The sequence below is a fragment of the Neomonachus schauinslandi genome, chromosome 8 (assembly GCF_002201575.2).
Source record: "Neomonachus schauinslandi chromosome 8, ASM220157v2, whole genome shotgun sequence".
Classification (NCBI taxonomy): Eukaryota; Metazoa; Chordata; class Mammalia; order Carnivora; family Phocidae; genus Neomonachus; species Neomonachus schauinslandi.
In genome coordinates, this window is record NC_058410.1 from 26,979,990 (window position 1) to 26,998,485 (window position 18,496).

The 18,496-nt window shown below is 48.8% G+C and overlaps 1 protein-coding gene across 2 annotated transcripts; it reads right to left on the bottom strand.

Annotated features, from left to right (window-relative positions):
* Positions 1 to 810: 810 nt before the first annotated feature.
* TNFAIP3 (TNF alpha induced protein 3) lies at positions 811 to 16,258 on the bottom strand. 2 transcript variants are annotated; one of them, XM_021693167.2, is made up of 9 exons: positions 15,996 to 16,258; positions 12,323 to 12,632; positions 8,907 to 9,097; positions 8,094 to 8,241; positions 7,757 to 7,927; positions 6,760 to 6,940; positions 4,651 to 5,570; positions 3,818 to 3,999; positions 811 to 3,042 (listed from the first exon to the last, which is right to left on the bottom strand). In XM_021693167.2, exons 2-9 carry the CDS (start codon positions 12,615 to 12,617, stop codon positions 2,758 to 2,760), a joined length of 2,373 nt encoding a protein of 790 aa, XP_021548842.1. In that variant the 5' UTR covers positions 12,618 to 12,632; positions 15,996 to 16,258; the 3' UTR covers positions 811 to 2,757. The 2 variants fall into 2 exon arrangements, with proteins under 2 accessions (XP_021548842.1, XP_021548841.1); XM_021693166.2 differs by having other exon boundaries at positions 3,803 to 3,999; positions 15,996 to 16,052.
* Between the last annotated feature and the right edge of the window lie 2,238 nt (positions 16,259 to 18,496).

The following is an 18,496-nucleotide window of genomic DNA, read 5'->3' on the forward strand; positions in this document are numbered from 1 at the left end:
CATGTATATGTGGGTGTGAGGACACATGTAGCTGGGATTTGCTTTGAAATCGTCCAGAAAAAAAAAGGGGGGGGGGTGAAAGATGAAACAAATTTGGCAAAATGCTGATGGTTGTCCAAACCAGATAATGGATACATGGGGATTCATTATACTCTACTTTCTTGTGTGTTAACATTTCTCACAGTGACTTAACAAAGGATCACGAATGATTTGCTAAAGCACGGTTCTAAAATCCCACCGATGATCAGAATCTCCTGGGGAGCTTTAAAAACAGTAGATTCCGGGAGCTGCAGTCCTCCTCAATCAATCTTCAGTGGGTGTGTTTGCATTGTGTAGAAGAATATGTCATTTTACAATTTCCTAGGACTTTGGTGCTGCCGGTCCTTGCAGCCACCATGGCCATCCGTCACCTCTTCTAAGGTCCGACCTAGGAAATCTTACACCAGGCTTCCCTCCTCCCCCGTATTTCTGTCTTTCCAGGCCTCTCTCTCCTCCTCTCTCCTGCTTTCCTTTTCTGCACTGCACGATGGCTGAGAGCAGGAACCTTTGGAGGGCACAGGGACCTAATGTCTCCTGGGAATGGGACGGGTGGACCCTTCCCACTCCTATGTGGGCCTCGGTGTCCCCGCAGTTGAACGATGCCCTACCCTCATGTCGTTACAACATTCGCAAAGTTCTCTTACTACACGGGGGTGGGGCATGTGTCCACTGTCCAGGTGTACCTTGAAATGAAGCTGTTTGGGAGACATGGCCTTAGTATTTGGGTCCCTTTCTCTCACCATTTGTAAACAGAAGACATCAAAATCTGTTCTTAAATAATTTATTTTTTAATATTGACTTTTGTGAAAAGTTACACATACTTAGGAAAACTTGAGAGAATCCAACAGAGTAAACAGCTCTCTATTAGGGACAACTAAATGTGCAAATTTCAAATGCTTTCTATAATAAGTATAAATAATTCCATTTTTTCACATTAAGAATGAAAATATTGATACACACAAAATATTAAAATGTTGACTTTAGAATTACTGGATGAACACTGAAGTTTATTTGAGATCTTTAGAAAAAAATGAAGATTTATGTTCAGGAAATAGACTTAGGGCACTCGAGGTGTCAAACATGTCAGGTTAACACAGGTAAAGGCTGTGTAGAGTTACAGATTGCTCATATTTTCAGGTCATAAGTTCCAGACCCAAAAAAAAAAAAAAAAAATGGCAGCCTTTACCTCTGGGGACAATGTGTTTCCCCCTTTTTTTCTAGAACAGGTAGGACAGCAACACAAAGCAAACAGAAACTGCAGGCTGAGGACAGAAAGAAGTTTCCTTATGCTCATGGTCACAGGGTTTTGCTGTCCCAGCGCTAAGCTGCCACTGGTTGTGAGGTCACTGCCAGGACACAGCGTTAACACAGCAAATAAAACTGTCATTAAAGGTCACATCGTCCCGGTGACCTTCTCCAGTCTCATCCCCATTCCTTCCCAATCTTATCTCTAAGGAGGTAGGATATTCAAGGCGTCTGTCTACCGTGGAGAGCAGTTTTGTTTTTTTTTTTCCCCGTCTGGCTAGCAAGAGGCTCTGACCCAAGTTTCATTAAGAAGCCTGAGCTTTTAATGAATACATCTTTGATGCAATTCCTTCTTTCTTAGGGAAGACAACCACAGTACATCAAAGAGACCAAATCCCCAAGGTACTCAGGAACTCGCCTGAAAGAGGACTCAATGTGAATATATTATTTCAAGAAGACACTACAGCAAGCGCTTTACCCAGAGCAGAAGAAACGTCTTCATTTAAATACCCTTGAAGTTTGAAATAAAATAAATAAAGTGAATTACATAGACACAATAGGGAACTCACTTTAACAAGGCAGCTGGTTGAATTCATGCAAGCTGTATACAGATGGCGCCCCAACAACAACCAGAAAATAGGTTATTATTCAGTCTTCTACTTAAATCTCTAGGGCGGCATTTCAACATAAAAAAAAACCCTCATACATAATATAAGGGTACATTATAAATGTACACACTTTTATGCACACCTCAGTTCAGGCTAACTTCTTTAGAAGTGAAGACAGTGATACCCAAAAGCGTCACACATATTCCTACTAGAATATTCTGATTTTTTCCAAGGTGCATACTGTAAAGAGCAGCTGGTTTGCTTTTCAGTGTGAACTGATTCGGTCTCAGCAGCCTCAGAACCACAGTCTGTGGATGGCTCCGTGGCTGCCGTGTCCACGGGAAACGGACGAGGCGGGGAGGGAAAGACCATTCACCCCTGACACTCTGAATACGTCCTTCCGTCCGTTCTCCCTGAGCTTCCTGAACTTGCGGCCGACGGCCTGTGGGCGCGGCGGGTCAGCTCCACGGCTCGGAGCCCGGCGGCGTCGGGCTGGGCGGGGGTACGGCTCCGGGGTTCCCAGCCCGCCTGACCCCAGCGTCTTCTCCCTTTTCTCCCGAGATGATGAAGCAGTCCCGGCACACATTCCAAGTCCATGAAGTTCCTGGCCTTCCGTGGGAGGCGAGGAGGAGGAGCCCCGGGCTGGACCGGACGCCATCCGCGGCCAGTCACTGGCCTCGCTCTCGCTCCAAGGCCACCTGGGCAGGTTGGCGGCGACCGTGACCGCGACCGCGAGCTCCTCTTCGCTCCGCCGCTGCTCGAAGCCGCCCGCAGCTCCCCGCTGCGGCATCGCAGTATTTCGGGGCTAGCACCATGCCGGCTAAGGCTCGAGGGTCCCTGGGGCCGGGCCGGCCCGCCGCATCCGTCAGCCGTACAGCTGCTTGAACTGGAAGCACTCGTTGCAGTAGCCGCTACACTTGGCGTTGCCGAAGTGATCGCAGGCGGGGGCCCGGCAGCGCTGTTTGGGGGGCTCCTCGGGAGCCGGCTCACCCCGGCGGGCCCCCGCGCCCACTCGCTGCCCGAGGTGCTGGCACTCCATGCAGAGCTCCTCGCTGCGGCAGGCCAGGATGTTCTTGCAGGAGGCCCGGGCACACTTGGGCCTGGAGGCGCTCGCCGTGCTTCGAGGCGCGTCTCTGCGCTGGCTCGACCTCTGAATGGAAAGAGCAGAGACAACTGTTGGCCCCTTTGGTCAGGGAGAGCACCAGGCAATCTCGTCTGATGGCGCGCGTGCTATCAAGAGCGCGGTGGGGGTGGAGAGCAGCCGCCTGACCCAGGGAACCAAAGCCCCACGTGCAGTCTGTGCCCGGGAGCTCACCAAGCACGCCTGCTCCCAGTCCCACGACAGCAGGCCCGGCCCCACGGAGGCCAAGCGCAACCACCGAGCGGAGCCTGACCCGGAGGCCTGCGATTGCTGGTCCCGCTCGCCTCCGCTTGCGTAAGTAATAAGCTGCCCTTCTCGAGATAGAATCCCCACCCTTCTGTAAACAACAGGAGAGGCACCCATCACCAAAGTTTGCTTTCCTTCTATGCCGCTGTGTGGATGCACCGGTCCTCCCCCTGTCTCCTGATAAAGGAGTACTTCCTGAAGTCTGCAGCTTGCTCAACCGCCTGTGTGGCTACCACCAATCACCGCGTCTATGTTCGGCATCTGGCTTTTTGCAGACTTGAAGAGGTTTGATTTACTCTATGGCTGACTCTATGGGTGACTTGATTTACTTTTTAAATGAATTCTAAAGCACACTCAGGCCATGAAAATCAAGAGTAGCTACTGCACTTCCAGCCCCGGGGGGCCACAGTGACTTCTCCCCCCCACCCCCCTCAGAGTCTTCCCCCGAACTTGGCAGGGAGGAAAGTCTATCAGAAGCAGGGGCTCCAGCAAGGAGGGCTGGCCCAACGGGGAGGGGAAGTACCTCAAGATGTCTCACCAATTGCTCTTCGGTCCTTTTTGCTTCGTGAAATCTCTGACTCTGAGCTTCGATGAAACACTTCTGACAGTATCCTTCAAACACCGTGCTTCCCAGGGTGCCACATTCCCTGCCCAGGCAGGGGACAGCATTCTGGAACCTGGGGGCCGTGGGACTGGCTTTCGCGGAGGCAGTGACAAAATCTAAAAGAGAGGTGGAGCTCATCAGTGCCACGGGTGGTCTCCAAGCGGAGAGCGAGACACCGCCGTTAGAGAGACAGACAAGTTCTGGATACCGGTTAGGGCAGCCTGGGCCGTGCATCCGTGAGCACGGCCTTTTCTAAATTCAGCCAAAGAAAAAAACGATAATAATGCTATTATCGACACATCTTTGACTGGACAAAGGTCTCACTTTTGAACTTGCTGCACCAGCCAGATGTAGTAACAGAACAAGCAGAGACATCAACTGCCTGTCCGTCCGTCCCTCTTTCAAGTGAGAGGTTTCTGAGACCACCCGTGTTTTCTCACAGTGTCAGCGGAAACTTCCCTCTCTCCAGCTACTGCCCTTCCGCTTTGGACTTTTCTCTATTTACACCTACGTGTCCAAAGAAGTCTTGTTTAAACTCCGCCTCACAAATGCCGGACGCCGAACGACCTACAAACTCTATCTACGAGGGGCTGCAGGGCTTTGGAAGGTGGTTTTCCCTGTCTTCGGCCTCCACGTGACCATCCCTCTGGGCCAGCCACACTCTCCCCCACGGCCCAGAGGGGCTGCTTTCTTGCAGCTCAGGAGCAAAACCGCCCCTAGCCCAGGGGTTTAGAAACGGGGGTTAGGAAATCCATCGTTTCACTCACGTTTGTTTTCTCTGTACTCGATGAAACACAGCGTGCAGAAGCCTTTGTTTTCTGGAGTCCCAAAATACATGCAGCCGGCTTTTCTGCACTTGCTCGTCCCCGTCCTGTCCCCTGGAGTCCGCGTGGCCTGAGAGAGGCAGCCGGAGGGAGCCTCGGTCCCGGCTCTGTGGCAAGAATGTGGGGAGAGACTCTGGATGAGCTGCGAGGGGTCTGACTTGGACCGCTGGTGACAGGAAGGAGGAACGCTGGAGTTGAGGCCCGAGGAGGGCTCTGCTGTAGTCCTTTTGAAGCAAGTACTGCAGATTCCATTAAACGTCCTGGTGACATCCTGCAGGCAGGCTCGGCACTTACCGGGGTCCAAGTGCCTCGTGCTGTCCGAGGGGTGGCCCGTGTTCAGCTGCCGGGCGTTGTGGCAGCGCTCACAAAGTCCGTTGTGCTGCACGTTCAGCGTGAAAGGGCAGCCGGGGCTCCTGCACTTCATAGCAGTGGTCTCGCTGAACAGGAAGAGGCTGGGTGCTGTCGGAGGGGCCGAATGAGGCCCCCCAGCTGGCTCCTCGGGACTCCAGCCCACGGGCTCATAGGCCTCGCCCCGGGAGGCCCCGAGGGCCATGCAAGGGAGCACCTCGGGGCCTGGCTTGGAGTGCAGCTTTGAGGATTTGCTCTGGGTCTTTTGCCGCCTCTCTGAGCACTCGTGGCACAGCGGCTGCGTGTTCACCGACATGAAGAACGGACAGTTGGGGGTTTCACATTTTATGTCCATGAGAGAAAGCTGCGGAATGGAAGGTTCCAAAGGATTCTGAGCATGCATCTCTCTCCGCTCCTGCTCGTTGTTCTCCTGCCATTTCTTGTACTCGTGCTGGACAAGTTCAAAGTAATCATCTACCAGATTTATTTCTTTGGGTAAGTTGGCTTCATCTAGCCTAAAGACCAAAAGGAAAAATATGAGACCACACACAAACACGGACACACACAAACACAGACACACACAGACACACACACGATTTCACATCATTAGCTCACAGGGCAAACTTTTAGAATGTGGATTATGGCAATAACTTGATAACCACTCGTTGAAATGCAGGCCTATGATAAAGAGTCTGCACCTCCAATATAGCACAGTCAATACCGCTAAGAAGATTTCACTATTTCAAAAATCACAGTCTTATTTAATCAATCTTGGTCCACCCCAAATTACTGATAATTCTAAAGAGAGGGCTATTCTGGGGATGCCTCTACACTTAGATTACTCTATTCCTCTTTTAAAAAGTCACTTTTACTTTTTAACTTCTCTGAGATCAAACTTCTAGTAAAGCATTACGTAGGCTGTTCATTTGGGACTAGTCTACGTTGTAGTTCAAACTACCTTGGGACCTTGTTGCCTGTATCTTGCCGTTATTAATCTCAAACTCGCGCCCGGTTGCTATCAGCATGGACTGCCCCGCGCGGTGACTGAGCAGCAGACGCACCCACAGGCGCTGCCCACTGACTTCTGAGCCTCTGGCACGTGTCCGCCTCCGCTTTGAGAAACTGATCCTCCTATGCCTCCGTGGTCCCCTCTGGTCTATTTCAAGTCCTTACAAGCAGGCATCTCTCCAACATAAAGCCAGTGTTTAAGATCTGGATAGCCGCACAATGCGCACTCTGGCTCTCTCCTCCACTTTCCACGTGGCAAAAATCATACGGCTGCCACATAAACACATTCTACAACCCCGACTGTGTCTGATGTGTCTGTCCTTTCCAAGAAGCCAAGAGAAAAAGGTTTTTGTTTCCAAGAATTTTCACTTGCTAGCCTAGTACTAGGGCAATTAAAACACAACAAAACTATCCTTGGTTTAATATACTTAAAAGCCACAATTCGGACTGTCAGCATCCAGATGTGCAGGAAAGTCACCATGGAGAAATTACTCGTTCCCACGTGAAACCCAAGTTAGTACGGCCTCCAGTCATCCTTTCTGTCTGACTCACATACACCACTCTGAATTTGTTTCGCACTGGAGGAAACTGGCTTCAAATAACTTTATGGTTGAGCTCTGGGGTGGCATCAGCTTATGTGGCGGAAGTACAAGCAGTTGAAGACGACAAAGGACAGAGCTAAGGATAAACTCTTACTTTGCGGCATTGATCAAATGGGTGGTGCCATGGTCCCAGCCTTGGACAGGGATTTCAATCACCATCAAGTACTCTTTCAAGAGCTTTTCCTTCATCTCGTTTTCAGAATCCGTCAAAAAGTGAACTTTTAAGTCTTCAAATCTTCCTCGCTCTCTGTTCACTAGTGGAACAGCTCGGATTTCTGAGGGAAAGAAAGAACACATAAGCGACACATGATTCTACTAAATGAGATTATGTGTGAGGCCGCATATATAATGATCACATTTCGAAAACACAGAAAGAATACAATGAAAGGGTGGAAAAGTATCACCTAGCCGCCATCAGACTCAGATGGGAAAACAAACTACACTAAACTCTAATATGAAATGCTTTGTTCTGGAAGCTCAGAGAATATTAGGCAGCCTGGAGGCAGTGGATCTCGCTGGGTAAATCACCACACTTCAGAACCAGACTGATATGTGTCTGAATTCTGACTTTGCCACTATCAAGCTCTGTGACATCAGGCAAGTTACTGAGCCTACCTCTCTGAGCTTCAAAGGTCTCATCTGTAAAACAAGACTCCCGGTGCTTACAGTCCATAGGGACGCCATGAGGATGAAATGAAATGCAATAACGTCCCGAGAGCACTTTGCACCCTGCCTCTTCCACTGGAAGCTATCATAATAATAGCTAACCTGACAAGACATTTTTACCTACTCCATGCCAGGGCTCTGCGCACCTTACTCGGTCATACAGCAAAGGGCAGTAGTCACATGTATGCACAGATCTCCTACTTGCAAGTAAGCTGTGGAAAGTGCTTTCCAAGCCATACCCACAGGAATTACCGCCACTGCATTACTGCTGCTAATCAAGCACGTGACAGAACACTGTAGACACATAAAAATAAGTAATAAACATAAACGAGGCTATTGCCAGAAGAGCCCGATGTTCAGTGGGAACAGGGCGTCCCAGTATCTACCAGCAGTTACAAATGCGAATCCATGCTCAGTGTACTCACCAGGTCCGCTGTCCTTCAGGGTCACCAGGGGTACAAAGTGCTGGCTGTCGTAGCCGAGAATGATGGGGTATCGGTAGCACTCCTGAGCTGGCCAGTGGAGAGGCAGGTAAATCCCGCCCACCTTCAAGGGAGCAAAATTGGAACCCGATTCCAAACTTCTCAGCATTTTGTCTGTTCAGGGAAAGAACAAGAGCAATAAGGCCCTCAGGTGATTTTCATCAAATTCCCTTCAGCTACTATTGCCCGTGACTCGGGCAGCCTCGCTTTTTCCTAAGAGCTAAAAGCATGAAAGCCGACCAGCACTCAAATACAAATAAGCAATCTGCAGGCATCTCACCTGAAATGACAATGATTGGCCTTCTGAGGATGTTGCAAAGGACAAATACGTGTATTTCTTCCAGAGAGTTATACTGAAGTCCACCTCGGGCCATGGGTGTGTCTGTGGATGCCATTTTGACGAGGCTGTCCCATTCATCGGTCCAATTCTAAGGACAAGTGGGTAAAGGGAAAATCATGATTGAGTGTACTATGCATTAAAAACTCAGTCTGACTTCGCTCTACAATTATTCATTTATATAACTCAGCTTACTTTTCCCCTTTCTGGAAATCATCATTCAAATGATCACCCTTTTTTCCCCATTTTGGTTTTCTTCCTTTACTTTATTCCCCACTATAAGGCCAACTTAAAAGTGGGGGAAGATGGGGACAGCACCTGCTTTCAAAAAAATCCCTGATGAGGCCTAACACCAAAGCCCCTTATCCAAATGTGCATAAAAATTCCAAGCCTGTGACTGAGAATGGTGAGCCCCATGTCTGAATTTGATTGGCAGGCTCAGTAAAGCATGCAAAGGGCAATTACACTGGAAAGCAACCAAAACATCACAGGAAAGGCCATGAGCAGAAGCCCTTCTGCTAAAAGGAAGAGATCCACTGCTGGGAATCTGCTGCCCAGAAACCTCGCAGCGGTGACAAAAGCCTCAGGTTCATCCCACAGGGAGGTTTCTGGTGTTTTCCATGGACTATGCTTTGCTTAGCTAAGTTCATGTGACCTAGTAAATCATGTGCTCCTTGAGAGCAGGGGCTGGCCCGAGAGACCCTTTCCCCACCATGGAGCTCTAGCGACAGGCACTCAGTGGGGAACAAAACATACCCGAGTGTCGTAGCAAAGCCCCGTTTCCACAAATTCCTGAGACTTAAGAGACTCCAGCTGCCAGCGGAATTTAAAGTTGCGTGTATCCGTCTCCTTGAGAGTGCTGAAGAGTGCCTTCCTCAGGACCAGGTCTGTGTCCTGAACACCCCACATATACTGAGAAGCAGCATGCATCAGGCAGTTGCCATCACCTGAGGACAGAAGCCACACACATCAAAGGCCTCGCAAAGGTTTTTTAGAATGCACCAGCCCTGCTGCCTAGTACGGGGGACCCAAAGGGGCATGTGAGAGATACAAACGGTTTACTTTCTTAGTCCAACAGCCAACTGAGAACATTTCACAAGGTGATGACAGCTTTAAGGAAAAAAAAAAAAAACACCACACTCTTTTCACTCTTATTTTTAATGACTGACAACAACAGAGCAAAGGGGCCAGGGACTGATTATCAGGGGACCTTGGTTCTAGCCTGGCTTGCCCTAACTGGTTTAGATGGGACCTTGGGGGAAATTCCTCCGCTTCTGAGTGTTTTTTTTTTTCTCTTTGTGAAATGAGGGTATTGGATTATGAGCTCTAAAGTCCATCCCGTTCTAGCACTCCTTGATGTTTTGGCCAAGACACTGGCCCTATCCCTCTGTGGCTCTAGAGGGAACACACAGGGTAACATGCATAAGCCAGGAAGCTGGCTTGGCTCCATTTACTAGACAGGGACGGTCTCTGGCTATGACTCAGTGGTAAATGACTTGACCATTCCACTGAGGCCTCTGGGGCCTGGGAGTTTCCTCTCCTGGCTTATAAAGTGGGATCGAGAACACCACATTACCTCCTCAGCCTGCCTTTGAGCATTGGGAGAAACAGGTCTAATTTTACTCCATTAATTTGTTACTTTCATAGGTTAAAACCCACAATTCAAGAGACTGCCTTTTTTCCAACCCCCAAACAATAAACATTTGGGGGGAATGTTTGATACCAAAAAAGTCAACTCCTTAATATCTTGTGGCCAAGTGCACCACTGTTTTTATAAAGAGTTCAACTGTTTTCTTACATTACTCTACAAGTAGGGTTCATCAACATTTTTTGAAATTTCTTATCAACTCTTCAGAGTCAAACTGTAAAAAAAAAAACAACACAAAAACAAAACAACAAAGAAAACCCCTCAAGCATTTATATCCACAGCTCATATCCCTGCAATTCAAACATACGGAAAGATGAGCTAAGTAAGTATTCACAAGAATGAACAAAAAAAAGATCGCTCAGCCTTTTGTGTTGGCAGAAGTGTGGCAACGATTGCATTCTGTTGAAATTTCCCCTTTGCAAAATCTAGAGCAAAGATAAGGCTTTTTTTTCTTCTTCTGGTGCTTACTTTCAGTTCTTTATTGAGATGCACCAGTACAAAATTCCCTAAGCAACATCTGGAATTCCCCAGCGCTAAGTTATTTGACTAGCAATTGAGCAACAGCTATTGTACTTTTTGTTCTGGTGTGTAGACATTTAAACTGCTAAGGGCGCCCTGGACTTTCCAAGTGGGTGTGGTCAGGGTGAGCTGGAATAGGGCTACTCATTATACAAGTGAAATCGCGGCAGCCAATAGACGCTGGAATTTTTCACATCAAGTTTCAATTTTATGCCACCTACTCCCTTCCTCATTCACCGCAGTCTCATATCCTCAAATGCAAACTTGTGAATCACCCCCTGCCCAAACAGACCACTGACTTTGTAGAACCCTCCTAGAGGAGAAGGGTTAAAAAAAAAAAAAAAGTGCTTAATAAAAGCCAGAGAGTAAAAGTCCCTTTTCTATCCCCCTCCCCTAAATATCTTTTTTTTTCCTTTTCCAGAATTTTAAGGAATTTTCTTGAAAGGGGGGACATAAAGAGGATCTGAGCCCCCACATTTCTATATCCCAGAAAATGTTATCAAGCTGCACTTGCTTTTGTAGCTTTATTTGTAGCATGAATCTTTGCTGACTTTAATGACATGTCTTTGCAAAACAAGTGTTTACTATTTATAGCCATTGTTTTCTTAAAGGAGTAGTTCAACCTAAAATGTCAGTTAATTCTGTTAATGATAAGAAGGTTTTCCTCTTCCTACCACATCTCTAGTTTGGCAGAATCTCTCTGTTTCCAACTCTCCCAGACTTCACTCCGTTTCTTTCTTGTAACAAAATGGGAGACAGTTAAAACCACAACTGTCAGGAATATAAACCTCTTGATGATGACTTAACATAATTACCCACTTCTACGCATCACTTGATTTAAGGCCAAGAAAAATGTAAACACTAGCTCTCCCCAGTTTTCATTCTACCTTTGTTTCTAAGAATCTGTGCTTCAAAAGTAGAGGCAAGACGTTGAAGTAATGCTCAAGACACCCCCCACCCCCGGGAACACCGCAAAATACCTATCTCCAATCACTCCACACTACCCAACTCAAAAATGGCCAAGGTTAATGTACCAACTAAGTTAATTAATACTCTTATCCTCTCTTTGTCAACAAGGATTTCTGTGCTTAGATGTATTATTTTGATCGAGGTGGTCTTAAGGAAGAACTGTTACTTATGTAAGAACCTGATTCCTGCCCTCATCTCGACTATAAGCATTTAATTGATCGTGGACAATCTACTTGCTTCTTGTAATAATTAGCAACATTAGAATGTAGGATTTTGTATCTGCATGAAGTAGTGTGCTTGGATGTGGCCATGATACACACACTCTTGCTCAAAGGAAATAGTCAAAAACACAAAACAGTAAAGTTTAAAACAGGAAATAGCTACTATTGGTAAAGGGCCATTGGGCAGATACAGAGAGACAGCAAGAAATTCAGAACCAGGGATTCCTAAAAATAATGAAGTAGAGGTCTAAAGTCTGTGCTAAAAATCTCAAGTATCTTTCTATGTCATGTCACTGGACCCAACCCAACAGAAGCTAGGTAAGGGGAAGGCAGACAACAGCCATTCACTGGCTAAGCCCTAAAATGCCATCAATGCAAGACGTGTAAGGTCATCATTAGGAGCATTTTCTAATGATAGTGGGAAACAATAATAATACTAGTTTCCACACCACGCTCTCCTTTTGAACTTAAAGCCTTTTAATGTTTCCATTACTGGCCAGGAAAGGGTATTTTACAAATGATTACACAAACAGCCACAAAAATTAGATACTTAAGTCCTCCAATGGGAGGCACGGTGTTTAGAAATGCATTCCTCAAGCCTCAGGCGGCTCTCCTCTCTAATACGCACAATTGTGAAATATCCTTCCTAAAAATACTGGCAAAACAAGCTTGCTTTTATCACATGCCTTCTATAGAGTATTCTATACTAAGGGATCTATGCTCTCAAGAGACTTGAGTCTGGGCCAGCGCTATTACTATTTAATGAATGGGGACCCAGCACCGTGGGGGCCAAGCCTTAGACAAAAGCTTCTTACCATTCGTTTTCAGTGCCACCAGCTTCCTGACTTCTCGACACCAGTTGAGCTTCTTCTGGCTTTCGAGGGAGGCCTGGATGTTTCTGTCAATGAGAGCTTTGTGGATGATCTCCCGAAATTGTGGGCAAAACTGGCAAGTTCTGAACATTTCTAGTGTGTATCGGTGCATGGATTTAAAATGGTGAATGATCCCATTGGTAGGCTTAAATATGTCTTCTGGAGTTCTCTCTCGTATCTTCACAGCTTTCCGCATGTTGCTCAAATACAAAGCCTGGGGAAGGAGTTGTTCAGCCATTGTGCTCTGCAACACCTGAAGAGGAGGGGAGAAAAACCCATTCCGTTAGCCCGGCTTTGATACCACTCCTATACACCTGCCTGCAGGAAACCCCAGTGTTTGATCTTGTCATTACCCTAATCTGTAGGCAAAAGTTCTTAGTCACCTCTACTCCCAGGATACGAGCTGGCCCCCAAGATTAACTCACACTGGACTGTTGTAAGTTACATCATTTTTAAAGATTAGTCTAAACAAGAGAAGGAAGGCGGGGGGGGGGGTACTGAGGAGGAGGGGAATAACCCGTGTTTTCAGTAACGTTTGTCAGGGAGCCAAGCCTATCTGTCAGCACCAGGTACTGCACCTCATAACCAACAAACTCCCATCTGGTTCTCATGCCCCCCTGACACCGCCTCTGGGTCTTAGGAGCTCTGAATGCCAGTGACGGCCACAAGGCAGCCCTGACAAGTCTGTAGGCTCCTCCCCTAAGACCACTGCTCAGCAACCCTTGCTCTCAGGCAAAGCCTTGATTTATCTCTTCTAAGCCCTCCCTCACTTCCTATACTGCAAAGTAAATGTTTTGCGAAAAATCTGGCGATTTTATGTTGTCACCTAGGCTGCTGCTTAGAGTTTCCTCTTTAGCCCCAAAGAGAAATATTTATAAAGAGCTCCTTTATAAAATGTATTATAATACTTAAAAAGGTTAAAACTGAATATGTTATAGCCAATGAAAAAGCATATTTCCAGTAAGATGCTTTGCAATTTTAAGAGCAAACAATAAGTCTTTTGGAACCTCTCCATTGAACTTCACAACATCAGAATGAGAAATAGAATTATAACAATAACAGAAGAATAAATTTTACACTTCCAAGAGCAGGCATCAGAGTTCCATTATTCCAACTCAACTGCCAACCACATTTATTATCATCCTCCAGGCACCAACACTCAGATGCATTTCCCACCCTGTTTTCACCCTGAGATCTTCAAGCATAATCCACTGGTGGAAGGAAATAAAAGTCTGGAAGCAGGCAAGGAAAGATGGCCAGGGGGACACTCAGGACAAATGAAGGAAGTAGGGGACAAAACACGGCATCTACAACCCATGCCAACAGCCTGGGATGTTGTGAATTGACGCAACATGGGATCCTTTCAGTGTGGAGATGTGTGGAAAGCCAGCTGTCGTTCACAAGCCTTCGCAGGGTGCCTCATTATACATCTTGGTTTCCAAGATGAAGACAAAGATGGCTTCAGACACGAAGATATTCCCTAGGAAGTTTCATGGCGATTGTTAATCTCACTCCTGTATCACACTATTCGCCAGGGCAAGCTTTTAGTTGAGGAAGACCTTAAACCTATGCAAGAGTGAGAAGAAACCTAGATTTTTAGGGAAGCCACTGCTGGGTGGGTCTAGGCTCTCTTAAAGCCATTGATGAAGTGGTTTAAATTCTTGCGATGCACTCAAAGTAGAGAGGTTGGACTAGATGACCCCAAGGTTGCTTTCTGGTGATAGTTTTGGATCACGACTCCTAATCTGCTTGCCACTGAGGCCTGGGGGAAGTAATTCTCTGGGTCAGTTGGTAATTTTTCCTCTGCCGTCAGACATTCCCTGAAGGTGGAACTGGGCAAAATTAGAGCAGGACCACAAGCACAACGAGGGGATAAAAACAATACACCCATTTCCACTTTGTGGCATGGCCAGCGTCTCGCAATGTCACCCATTCATCTGTCCATCACTCAAAAAGCACGGCCTGACCAACCTACTGAAGGTTGAGGGCCATGCTTGACGCTGGGGCTAAAAATCCAAGATGACCTTATTCCCCGTCTGCAGCCAAGACAACAGAAGTACAGGTCCTGCTCAGGTTCCACGCCATCCTGGGCAGACAGCTTTGCCCAGACGCCAGATCTCCCAACACCTGCCCCTCGCTATTCCCACAACATCACCCCTGTGGCCGCTGGGCTTGCTGCTCTCAGACGGGAAGAGGTGGGAAGTGAAAAGATTTGAAACAAGCGAGGTGTTGCTTTTTTGTTTTTCTGAGTCTCCTATTATTCTCTTCTCACTTAAAGATCTTTCAGCCAAGACCTCAAATGGTGAGAGTTGTAAGCCCTAGGCAAGACATGCAAATGTCAGTACCAGATAGCCCAGGGTTATCTCCTTCATAGGTTTAGCCTTGCACAGATTGCAGAACCGTCTCCTTAAAAGAATCAAAACCCACCCTCCAAATTCCCAGTTCTCATTAAGATTAAAGAATAAATGTTCCTGACCTATGACTGTAACATCCTTATAGGTACAGACATATGCTATCACCCTTAACATTTCCTTTACATTTTTTACCTCACTGACTTTTTATCAACAAATGCCTCATCGCAGTTTTGGAAGGTATCCCTCCGAAATTTCGAAAATTGTACAAAGAATCGCAAAAATCAAAGAAGCACCTTAGACAATGAGAATGGAGCAGTAACCAGCTGCTCAATAATTGGGGACACTCAGGCTATGGTCCAGAGGACTGTTGAATGAACAACGGTGCTCCCCACATGCTGCCCTGAGACCCTTGACCAGAGACCAGCTTTCCAAGGAAAGAAGATCAGACGCAGGGAGAACTGAAAACAAAGCGGTCTCAAAAGAGCTGAGCTCCTTCCTTACTTAATACCACTGCTTTCCTGAGAGGCCAGGTGGCAGGATGTGGGACGCCCCGGGGGGCTGACAAAGACTGTCAGACTGTGGGGTAGGGGCTGGGGCAGGGGCCTGCAGATCACTGTAAACTGGAGCACCCGAAAAGCAGGCCGACGACCCACTTTAACGTGCACACTTCTTCTCTTCCACTGCAGCGACTGAAGATCAGCACTGTCCCTCGACCCCACCCACCTCCCTGCACTTCACTCCCAGCGTCTGCAAGCTGACCCTGGACAGGCTGGCTGGCGGAGTCCCCCACCCGCGCCGGGTTTTGTGCCCCTCCACGACATGCCACCGGCGGTGGGCTGCTGCTGCACAATCTGGGAAGAAGCCACAGCGGTTCTGCAAGGTCTACGTGTCCAACAGCATCCAGAGCTCGATTTAAAAATACAAAAGGCACGAAAAGGAGCGAAACCCCAAGGACCACCCGACCTAGGAGTCCGGAGGCTCCTCGCCAGCAGTCTGCTGCAGCTTAAGTTCTTGGCAGGATTAAAAGGAACAGCTGGCTGGAGGATTCCAGAGCTGTCACCCGAACATCTGGCGCGGCGACCGCGACTCCTAGCATTTCAAAACCTACAGTGGGCACCGACGGCCAACAAACTCCCCTCCAGGACCGCTGCAAAACCCAGGCCAGGTAGACGGGGCCAGCCCGCGAGTCGCCGCCAATTACGCATCCGCAGCCCTGGCCCCGCGGGAGCCAGTGGCAGACGGCAACGGGACGCGGCGGTTACCTGTCCCGGCCGCGCGATCCTCCTCCGAAGTCCTCAGTCCAGGTCAGGGCAGACGCGCGCCGCAGGCGGGGGTCGGGGCCGCGCGGAGGAGGCGCCCCATGGACGTCGGGCTCGGCGCTCGCTCGCTGGCCCGGCCGGCCGGGGGTGTGGATCGCGCCTGCTGCCGCCCGCCGCCGCCGCCGCCGCCGCCGCCGCACTTGTCCCGGCGGCTGCTGTCACCGCTCCGCCCCCACGGGCTCCGAGCTCGCTGCACTTGGCCCGCTGCGAAGACTGCAGACTGCCAGTTCTCTTTTTCCCTTTCTGTTTTACCGCCGGCGGAGAGCGGGGATTTCCACCCAGGGACTTTCCAGTCACGTGACGCCGGGCCCGGCGCCGAGAGCCGCGGGCCGCCGGCCGCCAGGGGGCGCAGGGGGGGCGCGGGAGGCGCGGGAGGCTCAGAAGGCGAATGGCGCCCCGCCCCGTCCCGCTCCGCCCCCCCCCGCCCCGCCCCGTTCAGCTCCGCCCCGCCCCGCTCCGCTCCGCTCCGCCCCCCGCGCGAGAAACTCCTGAGCCCCGCCCCCGGGTGTCCCCGCGTGAGTCACCTGGGCATTTCGGAAGCTGGCCCAACGTCACGTCCATGTGGAAATCGCGGTGATGGGAACTGGAAATGAAATAGGTTCTTTTTTCTCAGCCGTTTTTCTGCAGAAAATCACCAACTGTGGAGAACAAGAAGGGAAATAATAAAGAAAGAAAACCCTAAAAACCACCCGGGCGTCCGGGACCACAGGCTTGGGGTCGGGTTTGAGAAGCTGGGGCTGTGCACGTGATGAACTCTTAGGGGAGCGTACTACTCTGGGCCCTGGTGGGGATTTCGAGAAAAAAAAAGCGGTCACGGCCCTCGGTCCCCACCCCTGCGTTCCTGCCACCCTGAACCCAGGCTGGTGGGGGTGACATCCTGAGGCTCCGCAGCCTTGAAGTTTGCAGGGGCAAAACCAGTCTTAGGTTTTGAAGTCTGACTGTGGGGTAGGGGCTGGGGCAGGGGCCCAGTTAAGAATCAGAGCAACTATCAAACCTGTCCTGCACTTAATTGATTTCCCCTTCTCCATTTCTGCATACCAGGTGCCCAGGTGACACCATGTTCCGGTAGCATTTCAGTTTAGAAATCTAGTCCATTACTCTCCTTGCCATGTCTCCCTAAGACCCTATTAGGAGTTCTTTTATTTATTTTTTAGTTTTTTAAGAAAGATTTTATTTATTTATTTGACAGAGAAAAAGAGAGAGAGAGAGGCAGGCAGAGGGAGAGGGAGAAGCAGGCTCCTCGCTGAGCAGAGAGCCAGATGTGGGGCTCCATCCCAGGACCCTGAGATCCTGACCTGGGCCGGAGGCAGACGCTTAACCGACTGAGCCACCCAGGTGCCCCTAGGAGTTCTTTTAGATGACCTGACGATTGGTTCACTCCAAGGTGCCAAAGGCTGATCATACTCCTTACCCACCCGCCACCCCCACCCCCTATTAAATAGTGCGGTAACCCACTATCTTTACCCAAAGGATGTCCTGTGGAAATAGGTGTCAGCCACCTGGGCAGTAGAGGTGCATGAATTGCAGAGGGACAGGCAGGCCCTTTTACTGTCTAGCAGGCCCCCTAGGCCCATTTCTCAGAATAGCTAAACTAGAACCATATTGAAATACTCTGTGCATTGTCCCCTTATAGACTTGACTATACTTGTCAGGCCATGTACCTCAGTTTTGGAATTAGAAAAATATTCTTCCCTCTCCAGTAGGGACCTGCAGAGACTGGGATGGGGGCTGGGTGGAGGGTGGCACTTTTTTGGCAAAGCGAGACTTAGAGAGTCGGAAGTGGTCAAGTTTCCAAGGCCGGTGCTGGCCATGAAACCGATAGCTGGGACTTCTGACAACTCCAGACCTCCTGGTATTTCTTCTTATCCCTGCTGGTATAAGCTTCTCATTCACAAGTGTATATGGCTGCCAACTCTCAAACAATGGATAGTGAATGTGATAATAATAATGTTTATTAAGTCCTTACTATATGCCACTCTCCAGGCTAAGTGTTTGAAATACACTCTGCCATTTAAACCTCAAAACAGCTCCACTTTGAAGCTGAAGAAATTGAAGTGTAAGAAGCTTAAGCCATTTGCCCAAAGCCTACACAATCAGAGGCAGAACTGTGATTGGAACTGGGCCTGTTCACTCCAAGCAAGGTAAATGCTGTTAAGTCTTAACTATTACTCTCAGAAAAGAGCCTCCAAGATTTAGAATCTCAGTGCTCCTGTTTCTACCCTGGCCCCCAGCCTCACAAACACACGACACTCACTTAGTCAAATGTGGATGCTGGGCAGTGGTAGAATGTGGGTTTGGGAGTCAGAGAGGCCTTGGTTCCATCCTCGGGAAACTTTCTGGTCTAATTGAGATGATAAAAGATGGTGTATGTGAACGAACAGCCTCAGACCACTCTCCTCTTGTGCTCCTTTGGAAACAGAATTTGCCTTCTCTGTGTCCTGTCT

Bases quoted from the DNA above. Each gene is read 5' to 3' on its own strand.
- TNFAIP3 (XM_021693166.2), bottom strand. From the start codon at position 12,617: ATGGCTGAACAACTCCTTCCCCAGGCTTTGTATTTGAGCAACATGCGG. The intron at 9,098-12,322 runs GTAAGAAGCTTT...TTCTGTCCTCAG, and splicing joins GGTGGCACTGAAAACGAATG to GTGATGGCAACTGCCTGATG. The intron at 5,571-6,759 runs GTAAGAGTTTAT...TTTGGTCTTTAG, and splicing joins CATTTGATCAATGCCGCAAA to GCTAGATGAAGCCAACTTAC.